Raw genomic sequence first — 16,678 nt, forward strand, 5'->3', positions numbered from 1 at the left:
TTTAAATTCCGTATATATAAATAATAGAATGATTCTTTCACTAACCCTAAATGTTATTTTGATTATTTTAGAACCTTTCCAAGAGATGGCGCCATGTGCGAACTACAATTTTTTATTGTTTCAAATCATAAAATACAAAAATATTTCTTGATTATGAAATCTGTATTTGTATATTTTACCATTACTGATAGCCTAATTTTAAAATCCATTCTGTAGCTTTATGGCTTTAAAATAAGACGAATATTAAAATAATGCCATTTGTATTTAATTATTAATTTTCAATTTTATATGACCAAAGTTGAGAACAGAAATGATTATTTCCATTAAACCAAAGTTAACTCCAAAATAACAACTTTTTTTTCACGAATCCCTTTTCTTTTATCTCAAATATGTTCTACGCTTTTTTTTGTGGGGGAGGGCAGGGAGAGTTTGTTTTTCGCTAAGAAATTAGGTCAGATATTTTTGGCTAACAATCCAAGCTAACGTTTGTAGCCCATGTTTACATAACGGATCCTAAATAAATGAATATCGCATGGCAGTTAAAATCCCCATGAAAGGGGGAATTCAAACTTCGAGAGTGGCCAAGTCACGCATCTATCGATGGCCAATCTCTGACGTCATTTATTTAAATAATGTATCGTTATAGCAAGCTGCAGAAACATAATGATTTTCCTTTAGGGCCATTTAGAATCGGAAAAGTGTATCTCCAATAGAGCAGCTTGCAACGCTCATAAATTGATGTATTCCAATAGATACTAGAACTTTTTTCTACCTCGTGCATTCCTTGGAGAAAAGGGACAACTTACTGCTATTTGTAATAACTTCTTTGCGTTCTCAAAACAATTTTAAAGTTGGAAATGTGGGCCAAAGTGCTGAAGTTTTCTGCGAGCACGTCATCTCTCTATTTAAATATGAATCGGCCCATGTCTCACCTGTTATAGGGCTCAAGTTTATCTTTCTCCTAATTGTGGTTCATGTTGAATTAAAACATGCAACTGGATACTTTATCTCCACTCCTTTTCAAGGTACAGTTGTCTGGAATGTTGCCAACATATCCGCTGGGATTTTTCTTTCATAAGAGCAGAGAGGAGTCTACAAAATTGACTACATAATTAATATATGGTTGTTCAGTTTTTAAATTTTTTTGTACGTACGTCACTGGACAACAAAAAAAATCCTATCAACTCAACTTTGATAATGGCGTTGTTGTAAGCGAAGCCAGTCTATTTTTGCTAATTCATAATGGCTGCAGATTGCTGTCGACAGGGCTACTGATGGTAATATTACACACACCCACTGTCATATAACAATACATTCCTCCAGAGGGTTATAATCACTTACCCCAATTAAAAATACTACAAACCCTCTGTTATTACTGGTTTATTTTTTAAATGTTCCAGCATATCTACAAAGATGGAGTCACACTGCAGAATTGATGAAAATCATTTACAAAAAGTTATTAAAAAAAAACGAGCTACGACTCCTTGTTTAATGGGCATTATACGCATACACTAACCCACCAAAAGTCACGCAACACTTGTACTCTGAACAAAACATGGATTTATTAAAAAGAAATCAAGCGTCTTCCCACTTTCGGTTGTGGATTGCATGTAAACGCCTTTACCTGCTTCGATATCTATTCAAAGAGCTTGTTCTGACTTTCCATCCCTAGCCCTTGTCTCTTATAAGACTTCTATAGCTTCCAACAAAGTCTCTAATCTTCCATTACTATTAGATAAATATCCAGCATGCTGTGAAAAGTAACTTTTCCCTTTAGACAGACTTTGCGCACGTATATGCAAAGTGATATCTGGAAAACTATTTCTACAGTTTTCCAGACCTTCCCCGTGGACAGAGAAGAAAAATAACACCTCATTCATTTCGGCTCCACGCAACAAGAAAATAAGTGTACTTTAGTACTCTTAAAAATAGAACTGGTAAGCCTAATGCTAACAGAACAAAGGTGTGATGAGTCTTAACCGGCCACTTGCCCTGAATTATGTACAGATGCCATCCAAACAGAACTTCACCAAAGCCATTTGTTTCTTCCATTTGTAGCTAATGACCAACCAAGTACCATCGCATACCAAAACCACCGGTAATAAAAGCCAAACATAGCTGTTTCCCGTTCATTGCAAACCAGTGAAATGCTAGAAGGAAAGAAGTGGGCACATAAAAAAAAACACCACAGACCTCCTAGGAAATCAGTTATTTAAAATTGCGTATAGGGTTGATGTTTAGGCGCAAGGTTTTCAAATACGCAAAAGAAGGTGAAAACACAATGAAAATCGCTACAATGTTAGAGGACTTTGTAGCGTTTTATCGGAATCTAGCTTCGGATGACCACGATCAATAACCCATGAAGTTCTACAAAGAACCGCAAGACTTTGGACACCAATATTCGTCCAAAGATCTTTATTTGAAAAATCTGTTTCCTTTAGTTAAACTACCTTTAGCAAATGGAACAACGAAATTACTACAATACTCCACCAGATGGCAATGAATATCGCTCAAACCACAAATAGTATCACACTGTTCCTGTTTTCAACATCCTGGTTTCTATCCCATGAAGTTAAATGAATAATTCTGATAAATCCTTCGGAAAGCTCATTTGGTGTTTAAAAGCGACGTAGACGCATTTTATAAATGATGTATTCAGCAACTCATTGAGTTTTAAAAACATTCCGGCCACTACCGATTTGTTTTAGTAATAAATCTTCGAGACCAGAACTCCCAACTCCAAGCCATTATCATAATTTCATTAATATATGTAACGATGTACCAGCCACTGAACAACACCACGGATATCATGAAATCGTAATATAGATGAACATGCGATATAATTAGTTTGAAAGCCATGGTAGACAAGACGCGAAAGTGAATGTAGTTTGAAAACTTTATAGCTAAGCGAAACTTGTTTACTATTTTTATTCTTCCAAAGAAAAAAACAGGCGTTTCCCCCATGGAAATCACTTACACTGGAACAGTTACTATTATTTATGACACTTAGTGTACGTTATGTCTAGAAAGTTCCCTGAAAGAGGGAGAAGAGCAAAAATATTTTTAAATGGATGGTTAAAAGTTTACGCAAACAAACTCCATCCTTTAAAGTGCCCAAGGCTTGAAGGATTCGACCCAAATACATAACCCAGATCTGTAATATTCTCTACAAGGTAGTTTTGCCAAAGACTTCCTACATATAGAAGTCCTTCCGCGGTGTTTGTGCTTCTTGATAGATATGTTCAACACATTCCGGATAGATTTTTAACCATCTGCATTGCAGATGGACATAAAATGTTTGCCAGTGAATGTTATTTTTCAGAATTGCCTCGAATAAAACCCGATAAGGTCCAAATTTTCAGAAAATACACTCACAGAACGTTGCTGTTGGATGCCTTTTCTTTCTCGGAAGTAGATGTCGTGCTAAAAGGAAAAAGAATTCGTAATAGTGGAGGATTATTGAGATTTCTAAGTAACCTGATGGTTAATATCTACCTTAGCTGTCTTAGAAACTCCTTGATATCACGCAAGCAACTATGGATATTGACCTCTTTCATTCTCCAGAATAAATTCTTAATGCAATGCACACTACAGGGGCAATAAAAGGCTTAGCGCGTTCTGTCATACTAAGATGGTCATCGCATAAAAAATAGCTCTATAAAAGAAGGACCGGCAGAACTATTGAGAGCCCAAGAGGCATAAAACTGTCAGCGTTCACTAGGAGAAATATTTCTTTTGTTATATTCACAACTCACAAAAACCCGTGACTTTTGATCTTTAGTATACGCGTATAAATATCTTAATCTAATGCAAAACTGGAGGCGACTGCTGCGCCCTCTGGCTACGATAGATCGAATTAAGCCAGATATGTAATATTTGCGAAATATATTAAAAATTTAATAATACGATTCTGGAGAAAATTCAAAACATGAGAAAATCGGGAGCAGTTAAAGAATTTAATTAAGTTTTTAAAGTTGGTGGATTTGGTGCGCCTGTTTAAGTTTTATGATGATTGAATTGATTATTAACTGGAGCAAAAGTGGGTCGCCATCCATCTGGAGTTTAAATATAGGTGGGATTCGAAATGTCTTTTGTTAATCTGTCTATTCCGGCTGCGCTTTAATCCTTTCGATTCACAACTGTGTTTCACAAATCACCAAGTTTCTTGCTAAGTTTGCTTCTAGACTTATCTGCGCATTGGCATCCTTCCAGTTTTCTTAATCCCCGGACTCCAACCATCCCTTTAGTGCCTTTTTCGGGAGCTTCATTGAATGTGTGCAGTTCGTTTATGCTTTGCCAAATCTATTCATTTGATCTAGTTCCGAGGTAGAAGAATTTTCAAAGGGGAAATTGGCCATCTAGATTGCTTTGGAGAAGCCACGATAAGATATTCTGGAAAGTATTTTAGAGAGGAGGTAATAGATCCTCCCTCTTTGTAGGATTATATGTATAGGTTCGACAATGTCTCCTATCGAAGATTTTAATGCGTCAACTGTCCAATCAAGAGTAGCCAACCAGTTTATTAATTTAAGGTTGAATTTTTCATCATCTCGTAATCCATGTTTTGTCTCAGTTGAGTTCATTCCACGATAAATATTTCAATTGGGATTTTCTACTCTTTGTGTTTGCATTTATGGTACGTTGAAGAGCTGAGCGAACTGGACAATAAACGTAGGAGTTCCTGAAAAGACATTAACAAAGATTGAACACGAATCCCTACACGGATAAAAGACATTTTACAAGATTTCCAAATTTTAACATCTTTATTTCTAACGGATAAAATCGATGGAGTGATCTGGTCCATAACGCCAACTCTAAGACACAGAACCCTTGTCTAGAATAAACATTCCGTTGCCATAGCAACGCACGTGAGAGGCGTAATCGCTCTTGAGTCGCGTGCTAGGCTTTTACCCGAGGAAGAATCGTGACACTTCATCTTACAACCACTGTGCCACGTCCATTGGACCACCACCAGCGCCCCTTGCATAAAAAGTGACTTAAATGTTAATTTTTTACATTTAGACAAAACAAATTTCAAATATTAATAAGGGGGTGAAATAAATTAAACTTTGTAATTAATTTTATTGTTTTATCCCATCTGTTGGAGTACACCTAGCGGCCCCGTGCGGCAAAGACGAGAACTAAATATTAAAATTTTTCAATTTAAAAAGTATTTTAAAATTTATTTTATTTAAAATAAAACATTTTTAAAAATTTATGAAATAGCGCTAAAGCTGGTAGGGGAGTCAACGATTTTTCCATCAAAAACGGTTACGATATATCAGAAAGTACATAAAATGTTGGCCAAAAAAATAGACGTCCATCTGCTGCTGATTGTTAGACGAGTCCTCAAGAGGGTGGACCAGAAGACAAGTAATTCTAGGTATTCCGGTCTACAGGTTCTCAATATATTTTTTATTTTTATTGATCTTCGATCAACTTTTCACTTGGCGCCACCTGCTGGCACAAATGGTTTCGCAGATCCAGTAAAAAATACATTTAGATTCTTTTCTTCTGTCCTTTTTTTTGATTTCCCAAGAAGGAACGCTCTTAATGACACGTAAAAAATTGTTTCCGACAAACACCTGTCTGTTGTGGCCTTTTACTAAGAACAGACAGGTGTTTTTAAACTGTTTTTTTTTTTTGTTCTTGTGTGTGTTTCGATGTGTAAGGATGATGATTATAGCGAGGTTCACCATTAGTAGCCTTGGTGATGAGGATAGAGTTTCTGGCAGAGTTATCGAGACTGCTGACTTAGAGCCCCCCTCGTTCAAGTAAAAATAGCGTCGAAGAGAACGTTGGCGTGATAGTGGCGGAAAAAGGTCTCAGAGCGGAGATGTAATGTCAGAAATTACGGTGGATTTTGAACGATACAGAGAGACGCAGCAAAGGAGAGAGAGAAAAATGATAGAAACGAAAATAGACGCGATGAATGGAGAGGGAGAGAAAGATGGATCTGTGAACCATAGACAGTTCTGTTGTTTACAATTTTCCATTGTTTCTGTTTTTATTCCTGTTTCTTCGATATTTCGAATACTGAAACAATAGAAAGATATTTTGAACAGTGTTGTTTGAAACAATAGAAAAATAGTTCGATTTCCATCGTCTGAAATAATAGAAAAATAGTTCGATTTCCATCGTCTGAAATAATAGAAAAATAGTTCGATTACTATCGTCTGATATAATAGAAAAATAATTCGATTTCTATCGTCTGATATAATAGAAAAATAATTCGATTTCTATCGTCTGATATAATAGAAAAATAGTTCGATTTCTGTCGTCTGAAATAGTAGAAAAATAGTTCGATTTCTGTCGTCTGAAATAGTAGAAAAATAGTTCGATTTCTATCGTTTGAAATAACAAGAAAATAGTTCGATTTCTATCGTCTGATATAATAGAAAAATAGTTCGATTTCTATCGTTTGAAATAACAGAAAAATAGTTCGATTTCTATCGTTTGAAATATTAGAAAAATAGTTCGATTTCTATCGTCTGATATAATAGAAAAATAGTTCGATTTCTATCGTTTGAAATAACAGAAAAATAGTTCGATTTCTATCGTTTGAAATATTAGAAAAATAGTTAGATTTCTATCGTCTGATATAATAGAAAAATAATTCGATTTCTATCGTCTGATATAATAGAAAAATAATTCGATTTCTATCGTCTGATATAATAGAAAAATAATTCGATTTCTATCGTCTGATATAATAGAAAAATAGTTCGATTTCTGTCGTCTGATATAATAGAAAAATAGTTCGATTTCTATCGTCTGATATAATAGAAAAATAGTTCGATTTCTATCGTCTGATATAATAGAAAAATAGTTCGATTTCTATCGTCTGATATAATAGAAAAATAGTTCGATTTCTATCGTCTGATATAATAGAAAAATAGTTCGATTTCTATCGTCTGATATAATAGAAAAATAGTTCGATTTCTATCGTCTGATATAATAGAAAAATAGTTCGATTTCTATCGTCTGATATAATAGAAAAATAGTTCGATTTCTATCGTTTGAAATAACAGAAAAATAGTTCGATTTCTATCGTTTGAAATAACAGAAAAATAGTTCGATTTCTATCGTCTGATATAATAGAAAAATAATTCGATTTCTATCGTCTGATATAATAGAAAAATAATTCGATTTCTATCGTCTGATATAATAGAAAAATAGTTCGATTTCTATCGTCTGATATAATAGAAAAATAGTTCGATTTCTATCGTCTGATATAATAGAAAAATAGTTCGATTTCTATCGTCTGATATAATAGAAAAATAGTTCGATTTCTATCGTCTGATATAATAGAAAAATAGTTCGATTTCTATCGTCTGATATAATAGAAAAATAATTCGATTTCTATCGTCTGATATAATAGAAAAATAATTCGATTTCTATCGTTTGAAATATTAGAAAAATAGTTCGATTTCTATCGTCTGATATAATAGAAAAATAGTTCGATTTCTATCGTTTGAAATAACAGAAAAATAGTTCGATTTCTATCGTTTGAAATATTAGAAAAATAGTTAGATTTCTATCGTCTGATATAATAGAAAAATAATTCGATTTCTATCGTCTGATATAATAGAAAAATAGTTCGATTTCTATCGTCTGATATAATAGAAAAATAGTTCGATTTCTATCGTTTGAAATAACAGAAAAATAGTTCGATTTCTATCGTTTGAAATAACAGAAAAATAGTTCGATTTCTATCGTTTGAAATATTAGAAAAATAGTTCGATTTCTATCGTCTGATATAATAGAAAAATAATTCGATTTCTATCGTCTGATATAATAGAAAAATAATTCGATTTCTATCGTCTGATATAATAGAAAAATAGTTCGATTTCTATCGTCTGATATAATAGAAAAATAGTTCGATTTCTATCGTCTGATATAATAGAAAAATAGTTCGATTTCTATCGTCTGATATAATAGAAAAATAGTTCGATTTCTATCGTCTGATATAATAGAAAAATAGTTCGATTTCTATCGTCTGATATAATAGAAAAATAGTTCGATTTCTATCGTTTGAAATAACAGAAAAATAGTTCGATTTCTATCGTTTGAAATAACAGAAAAATAGTTCGATTTCTATCGTTTGAAATAACAGAAAAATAGTTCGATTTCTATCGTTTGAAATATTAGAAAAATAGTTCGATTTCTATCGTCTGATATAATAGAAAAATAGTTCGATTTCTATCGTCTGATATAATAGAAAAATAATTCGATTTCTATCGTCTGATATAATAGAAAAATAATTCGATTTCTATCGTCTGATATAATAGAAAAATAATTCGATTTCTATCGTCTGATATAATAGAAAAATAATTCGATTTCTATCGTCTGATATAATAGAAAAATAGTTCGATTTCTATCGTCTGATATAATAGAAAAATAGTTCGATTTCTATCGTCTGATATAATAGAAAAATAGTTCGATTTCTATCGTCTGATATAATAGAAAAATAGTTCGATTTCTATCGTTTGAAATATTAGAAAAATAGTTCGATTTCTATCGTCTGAAACAACAGGAATCAAGTTCGATTTCTCTCGTCTGAAATAGTACAAAAATAGTTCGAATTCTTTTGTTTGAAACAATGGAATTTGAAGTAGAAAATTTAAGAAAATATAGATGGAAACAATAAGTATGGAGAGAAATTAAAATATGAAAAATAGAAACTGAACATGAAACGATCAGTTTAAAGTAAAAAGGGCAGAACTGGAGAGAGACCAATTGCGTGGAAATGGATTGGGTCTGAACCCACATTTAAGGGCATTTGTCTCGTAGCGGGTCATAAAGAGAGTGATGAGCTTATAATCTCCCCTGTACAGCACTTCGAAATTTGACACCTGTGCTGTTCATGTGCACACGAACACTTTAAAATGTATTTTTGTTTTTCGTATTTGGCTGCATTTCAAATTTTTGCTTTTCCACAGTTTTACAGAGAGAGAAGGTGGGGTAATGAGGATGTCGAAAACGGAGCGGGAAACATAGTGAGCAGATTAAGTGGTGACACCCGACAGAAATCATCAATAGGTAATCGTACAGGTACTTTTGTGCGTGAGTTTCGTTGAGATTCGTTGCTAGGCCTAATTCGATTATTAAATACAGCTTTTCATTGGATAAATGGTTCATAATTGTAGCTTGTTAAAAAGTTATTCACGACCAAAAGACATTTTATTTATTTTCATTTTTTTCCATTTTCTTCTCAGGAGCATCCCGTGGACTTCGTGTCACGCTGCGTCCGGACATCTAGCGAGCGATGGTCGATTCTTTCTTCGAGGAAACCCCGCCCCACTTTGACGGCGGACCCCAGCCTCCATGCTGACCTCTGACCTCGGTCCGTGCAACAGCATGTCTGTCGTGATGGTGACCCCTGCTGTGGAGGAGTCGCGCCTCGACTGCACCCAGAGGTATCCGAGCGACGGGGTTCCGAAACCTCCCCTGCCTCCGAGCCTGAGCATCAGCGAAGCGGACTACGAACCGGAGAAGACGCCGAGCGACTCCTTGCTGCCGGTGTGCAAGCAGACGGCCCTCGTCTTCGGACGGATGTATTCGGAGCCCGAGCGTCCGATGCCCCTGGTCGAGTTCCGGCCGCTCGAGCAGCCGACCGACGGCAGTACGGCCCAGCCGAGCCACCGCTCGTGTCCGGAGATCCGACCGGAGATTCAAATCCAGACGGTGAAGCTTCCCGAGGACGAGATTGCCCCGAAGGTGGCGCCCCCGCTGGCTAACTGCTGCAGCAGCAGTAGCGGGAGCAACGGGAGTAGCGGCAACAAACCTCGCAGTCATTTGTGGCCGCCGCACGCGCGGCTAGGCCTCAGTTCGCGTTTGGAGCACAGTTTCTTGACGAGGACAGTGTCCAGGGAGAGTGTCCGGCTGTCCAGCGGAGGGCTGAGTACGGGAGAGACGCAGCCACTGGTGGCAGGGCCAGCAGCGGTGGGCGTGGTCCCGTGTCCACCCCACCTCCATCAACGCACCGACCTCCCCCTCGCGACGTCTTTGCGCCAGTTACACCGTGCTGAGCGAGAGAACGAGATCGCCGAGATCGCTGCCGACTCCATGCGGGTCAATGGAGCGATCCGCCAATTCAAGCAGCTTCGTAAGCCGACATCGACCCTCTCCATTCCCGCATCCATGAAAGGGCATCAACAGAACTCGACAGATAGTGAAAACGCCGGCATTGCCCTGGTGGGAGTTACTTCCGAATATCCGAGATTAGCAGACGAAAAGAAGAAGTCGACGTCTGGTTTCCACAAGCCCAGCGTGGGCTACCGCTTAGGCCGAAGAAAGGCTTTGTTTGAGAAACGGAAGCGGATCAGTGACTATGCCTTAGTGATGGCAATGTTTGGGATTGTTATGATGGTGTTAGAGAATGAACTGTCGGCTGCCATGGTCTACAACAAGGTAAGTCCCCTTCGCCTTTCTTATCCGAGCCTACTCCTTAAAATATGTCACTTTTGCGCCCCACAAAGAACAAATTAAAAATGGAGAATGCAAACGTCTTAAATAAACATCCACTGGGCGTCTATTCTTAGCTTTCCCTTTCAGCGATGACGTAACAATGGTTTGAAATGAACGTGTCATTGCACCTCGGTAAACAAAGAACAACAACAAATTAACTCTTTTCAAATTGCATTGTTGCACGCGCCAAATTTTCGTCTGCAAATAAAATTTTTTACCAGAAAAACGTTTCGTTTTGGAAAACCTCAAAAAGGAAACCGAATTTTTTTGGATTTTTCTGTTCTAGGATTATTTATAAGCATTGACAATGTTTAGAGAGGGATCCCACTTCTTGGCAATCAGTGTACATTTTTAGTGCGATGTTTCCATCTGAAGTTTTAGCATCCTCATCTTTATTCCCTCCTCTTCCCACATCAAACAGCCCAGATAAGATACGAATACTAAAGATAGACACAGTTGGGGTTGGTTCTGAGAGCATTCGTCAAACAGGCCTGGTACGTACACTCCCAGTGTACAACCCAGACACAAGATTACGTTAACTAGACATTCCCCTCCCCTTCCCCCAACCAACGATGATATAGGTGAGCACTTAGCTTGCTGACTGATGAGCTCCCAAAACAAGAAAATTGAGACAGTGGAATTATTTTTAGATTATTTGCATGTGGAACGAAGTTAAGATCCTTGAAATAATAGATGAGGTGCGCTCTATGACCTTGTCCTTGATAAAACTAATGCCAAATAGTTGCATGATATTCGTCTAACTGGAACTTTGCCTAAATGGCTCTTTGAATCTTCGGTATGAATAACCTGAGATACTCCAGCCATTCAGGAAAGTCGTCCAGTACCACAAACTGACTCCAATCTGATAATAGAGTTTATGTGAATGATATCTCCAAGAATACTTGTCCCCGATGAGTGTGTGTTTAATAGCTGGATGAAAAATAATTAAAATTTAATAATTGATGGGAATGTAAAACAAAGAGAAACGCGCTTCCATCTTTGGAGATTTGTCGTGGACCAAATTTTCGTAATAGTTGAAGTGTTGATGGCAAAAACCATTAAGAGATTTTTATCTGGGGACAAATTAACCGGGTAATGAAAGACTACTTTTCTTTTGGTTTAAGAAGTGTACATGGGGTGGTCGCACAGTATCACAACCATATCGGGATGGAGAGAAGATAATGAGACTCACTTATTTAGGGAGATAGCGAGTTTCCTGCTTCGCTTAGGGTTCTGTTAGTTGTCTTGGTAACCACTTCATCAACAGGGTCATTAAGAGACCCATCACGCTCCTCCACAGAGGAAATGTATCCCTCGGTAGACAGCCCCGAAACTCCAGTGCGTCCTTTTTATCTCTTGCCATGTTTTGATGGGGTCCGTGGGATTTCTCCATGTTAAAGGACGCTATTAGAAGATCTACTTGGGGATGTTTAAGGGGCGGGCTAAATGACTGTTAGATGCATTCAGCAGATAAGTCGATGCCTACAGACATTACAATGAGCTGAGCACCACATTGCCCACCATTATTCTAGAATTCTTTATCGCTTTCAATTTCTTGAGTCTGCATTTCTTTCCTACTTTCTTAACCTCTCAACGTTTCGTCTTCATCAAATGCTTTCTTCGACCGTTTTTGACATAGGACATCCCGGTCGTGACGTCATATGACAAAAGAGGGCCTCTTCCTTCAACAACGTGACCCTGTAACGAAGCGGTGGGGTGAAATCCAGTTACGGAAGATGGATGCTTTGCCACGTCTGTTCCTCGCGTTTCAGCTCATAAATCTACGTTCAAGTTCCTGCTCGCGCTCTGAATCACAGACGCCAACTGAATGTATGAAAAGAGCCAAAAAATGACACGAAGAAAGAAGAAAAAGTTTCACATCTTGCTACTGACTGTCATCCTTGAGTTAAACCTTGAATGACTACCGGAATATTCGGTTCTGGGACATGGGACATAGTATGCGCTTGCGTGCGTGTGTGTGTGGGAGAGAGAGAGAGGGGGAGAGACAGAATTTTATCTTCACAGTTTTGCTACCAGGTGGCGCTGCAGTCGAGCAAGATTTGCGCACGTTTTTTGACATCTTTTGCTGGCAAAATGTACATCTCCTTAAATTCGCTTGCAACTTTGCACTAACTGTGTTACTATTGGTAGTTTTTTCCATTTCCATGGCAACAATTTCTGTTTGTCTCCAGTTTGCTTCACATCCCCATGCAGACGGTTTTAAATACAATTCGACCATCGGTAATTTAGTTTTTCTTTTAAATCTTACACGATAATGGCGTGCGTAGGACAAAGGATTAAAGTCAGGTTTATGAGACATGAGGGTGGACGTGTGACACTACCACGTGATAGATTCTGGAAATTAAAACGCAGCTACTCTGTCAGCGCTGAAAGATGTCTAGTTAATCATTTCCAGCTAAATATGCAACATTTCCAACAATCGTTGACTAAGAATGGCCTTCAGGGACACATTCTCGTGAAACTTTTGACAAAAATGGTTTCTCAAGAGGAATACAATTATAAATTTTTAATTCCTTAAATGTAAATTGGAACACCTTGGATGGGCCAACTTAACATGCATGTATTCTTCGGTCAGTTTGCTGTTTAGTGGAATAAAATCACAAATTTCTAGAAAATAATTATTCATCTCCAACCTGAGACCGATTAACTTGGCCACATTGTAAAACGAAGCAAAGATTTGTCCTGTCACTGAGACGGGATTCCAATTCAGCCATTTTCCACCTATTGTGGAAAAACGGTGAATTTTTTTTACCATGGGAGGAGTTGTCCAGAGCCAGCTTACAGCTTAAATCTTTGTCCAATTCTTGGATCTTTTTTATCTCCTTTAAATTTTTTTTACTTTCAACAACATTTCACTTTAGCCATGATCTTTCTTAAGGAACTTCCAGCGACATAAATTTTATCTGGACTAATGGGAACCCCTCCACGAACTGCCCCAGCTGGAAAAATCTCCTCTAGGGACCCAAAACCAATCCTAGCTGACATTTCTTGTATTCATTTGTTTTTATATTCTCGGTACTTTGTCCTCCAGGGTGACTGGTGTATAAAACTACTCTCGCTATATCTTCAGATAGTGACATCGGGTCACAGATACCATAGTTTAATCTTCCTAAAACTGTCAGCAGACATAAAAACGCCATATTTTCTTTTCTGTCCAGTAACCTCCAGTGTTTTCAGTTGTACGATAGTGTTGAGTTACACCAGCGAAGTCTGAGCCGTGTTACCAACTCAAGTAAATTAAGGTAATGAAGCCCTGGAGGTGTAATATTCGACCTTGCTCTCTTCAAAGACATCACAGCTGAAGTAAATTATCCACTTACCACCGATGAATACTAAAGCAGATAATCTAATCTTGGGGATGTGCAAAGCAGTTTACGAGGTATAAAACCGTTTATTCGAGACACCTTTTAGAATTCGAAATGGTTAGCCTCTTTCCATTAAGATAAGTGCGTACGCTTGATTATCTTCAGCAAACAAAAGGATGGTGAACAGGAACTGGAGGAGTTTAATGCCATCGTAGATTACAATAAATTCCTCCAGTTTCTGTTAATCATATGATCACACAATATCCGACAAGGATATTAATTGGGATATCAATAAGTGGCTTTCTGTCTATCCACCATTGTGCTCTCTGGGTCCATCCAATTTTTGAATGTGTTGGATCGTGCTGGGTTATTAACAGGAAATTTATTATGGTCTACCACAATTGATCGCCCATTGGAAACCCAAGAGAAGAGCCTCGATGGTAAAATAAGTAAATGAAGATTACTATTTTTATGGATGATCGTTGCGGTTTGTACTCTTCTGATGGTGTAGATGGTTTGAGGATTGGGAAGTGTGAAGAAACTTATTGACGCAGACATAAGATGTAAATAAAGCTGTTTGGTGTCCTGACACTACAATGGGATGAAGGTTGGAAATCGAGAAGAAACTTACTTAATACAGAGAGTAGACCTAATGAAAGTCACTGTTATTGAGATGGCGTTGAAGCTGTGCGTGAGTGTGTAAGTACCACAGCAACTAAGGTTGTGAGGCGACAGTGTATTGTATCTGTAAACTCTATGTGTTTCATGGAAGATTTCCCCGCTCACTGGAAGAAATACCTGAGTTTTCAGAAAGAAAAAAATTATGTAGCCCTCATTGGAGACCGAATAACTCACGTTTTCTATAAAGCCCACAAAAACCGTGTACATCATTAACGGGATTCGAACTCGGGACTTTTCCACCTAGCGTCGGGATGCCATAATTACATCTTTTCATGATTATATAGTGAAATCATGAATTGTTACTGTCTGCTGTAATTAATACAATAAGCAAGTAGTAAAAATTCATGATTTATATATATTTAGTAAACTGATAACAAACAGCAGTACGTTTCTGTGCATCCACCACACTGTCCTTCATTCCTCCAACCAGTGCTTGGCAACAAACAATATCCAGTGATCCAGCTACAACATATGGTATTATGGAGAGCCTATATGATATGAAAAATAAATAACTGCTGGATTTCTATTGGTCCGGTTCCGTAATCTCCTTCTACCAGCGTTTATTCATGATCGTGTCTCTTGAGCGGCAAATCTTTTACGATTTGGTACTCCTTGAGTTGGAAATCTTTGTATATATGCGAATTGCAGATACAGAATTAATATAATCCTCAGCATTAATTAAGATCAGTTAACTCAGCAAAAGTAAACAGATCTGTAGTGATTCCAACAATATGGTTTGACAAATGGCATTCTGTAAACAGTTGTGGAACCTGAAGCTCAAGCAAAAGACACCTCTAGTTAGTCACAACTGATTGACTCATGGAGTAGAACAACAATATTCATATTGGTATGTTTTAGACTGTTTAAAGCCCGTTTTACACAGTCATATTTTTGTGACATATTTGAGCTTAAAAATGGTTTTATTATGAGAAGCATCGCTGTTCATAATAAAACTGCGCTACCCTCGCAGACGAAGACAACGAGGAATGCGGTACCATCCCTCCAACATCAGAGAAGGGGGACACTTATGGTGGAGGCGTGATTCTCATGTGGGGTGGAATTATGATCAACAGCCGCACCTTTCTTCATGTTCTAGATAGGAGTACCATAACTGCGCAGAAATAACGAGAACATAACCCGTGTGCGACTTTTTAAAGGTGCGGTTAACCCAGATTTTCTTTTGCGCCCAAGTGGTGGAGGAATGTCTTGAAACTGAATATATCCAACGACTGCCGTGGCCAGCAAAATCACAGACTAAAATCCGATCAAATATGGGACAGCCAAGGATGTCGCATTGCAGACAACAACCAACTGCTCTGTCACTTGGTGAGCTAAGGTCTGCGCTGGTAGAATAATGGGATTTGTTGCCACAGAATCTTATAGACACCCTTATATCAAGCATGGTTCACTGCTGTCAGGCCTGTTTAGCCACTGGAGGGGGGTCATACGTTGTACTGATGTTATGTGACCATCATGTATCGACTTCTGTAATGTCTCACTGCCTCCTCATTTCATTGTTATTCTATGATACATCACCATACCAAACATTGTCCCAATTAATCGGAAGCTGCACGAGCTACACCATTTTCTACGTGTTCTGTTAATTTTGTCGAGCAGTGTATAATAGAGGAGGGAGGCTGGAAGAAGATATGTCACGATCTGAGCGCAATTTTCCAAAAAGTGAGAAAAAGCAGAATGGTAAATTTGTTTAAAATCTAATCTCGTGCTCCTTCAATCTTCGTTCAGACACTCCCATAGCAATCATCACTAGATGTTGGAAGCAGCAGAAAACACTGGATCTACTTATTGGACTCTGCAAGACTGTTGCTTCCGAAATTAACAGACATTCTTTTGTAATGGTGTGGTAACCCTGCGACAGTAGTCGTTGAAGAAATCGAAACAACATAGCTCTGACGAGTAATGTACCACCAGATTGAAGCAGAACATGGGGGCCTTGTCTATACATAGTGGAACGACGGCTGACTCTTTCTCTTGTTTCATTTGGGCAAAGGAAACTACAGCCACAAGGTGTCATCTCTTGTTTGTAAATTGCGCGTATTGCGCAGTGTTAAAGAAGCCTACAAAAGTTTCTGATGCTAAGACAACACGAATCTCACTCTAAGAAGACTGGGCTGACGTCATGAACTAATCTTCTATTCTTTACCAATAAAGATAAACCATTTCTCTCAATTGCATTTTCTAAT

General features: G+C 37.8%; 1 protein-coding gene across 4 annotated transcripts in view; it reads left to right on the forward strand.

Moving 5' to 3' along the window:
• Positions 1–16,678, forward strand: part of SK (small conductance calcium-activated potassium channel) — a 218,892-nt gene that overhangs the window by 100,590 nt on the left and 101,624 nt on the right. For all 4 annotated transcript variants that reach the window (XM_090371553.1, XM_090371579.1, XM_090371562.1 and 1 more), the window contains exon 2: positions 9,216–10,410. In XM_090371553.1, the coding sequence (XP_090227679.1) occupies positions 9,325–10,410 (1,086 nt within the window). In that variant the 5' untranslated portion in view covers positions 9,216–9,324. The remainder of the gene's footprint in view (positions 1–9,215; positions 10,411–16,678) is intronic.

The sequence above is a fragment of the Mastigoproctus giganteus genome, chromosome 1, assembly GCF_048544385.1.
Source record: "Mastigoproctus giganteus isolate SK-2022 chromosome 1, ASM4854438v1, whole genome shotgun sequence".
Lineage (NCBI taxonomy): Eukaryota > Metazoa > Arthropoda > Arachnida > Uropygi > Thelyphonidae > Mastigoproctus > Mastigoproctus giganteus.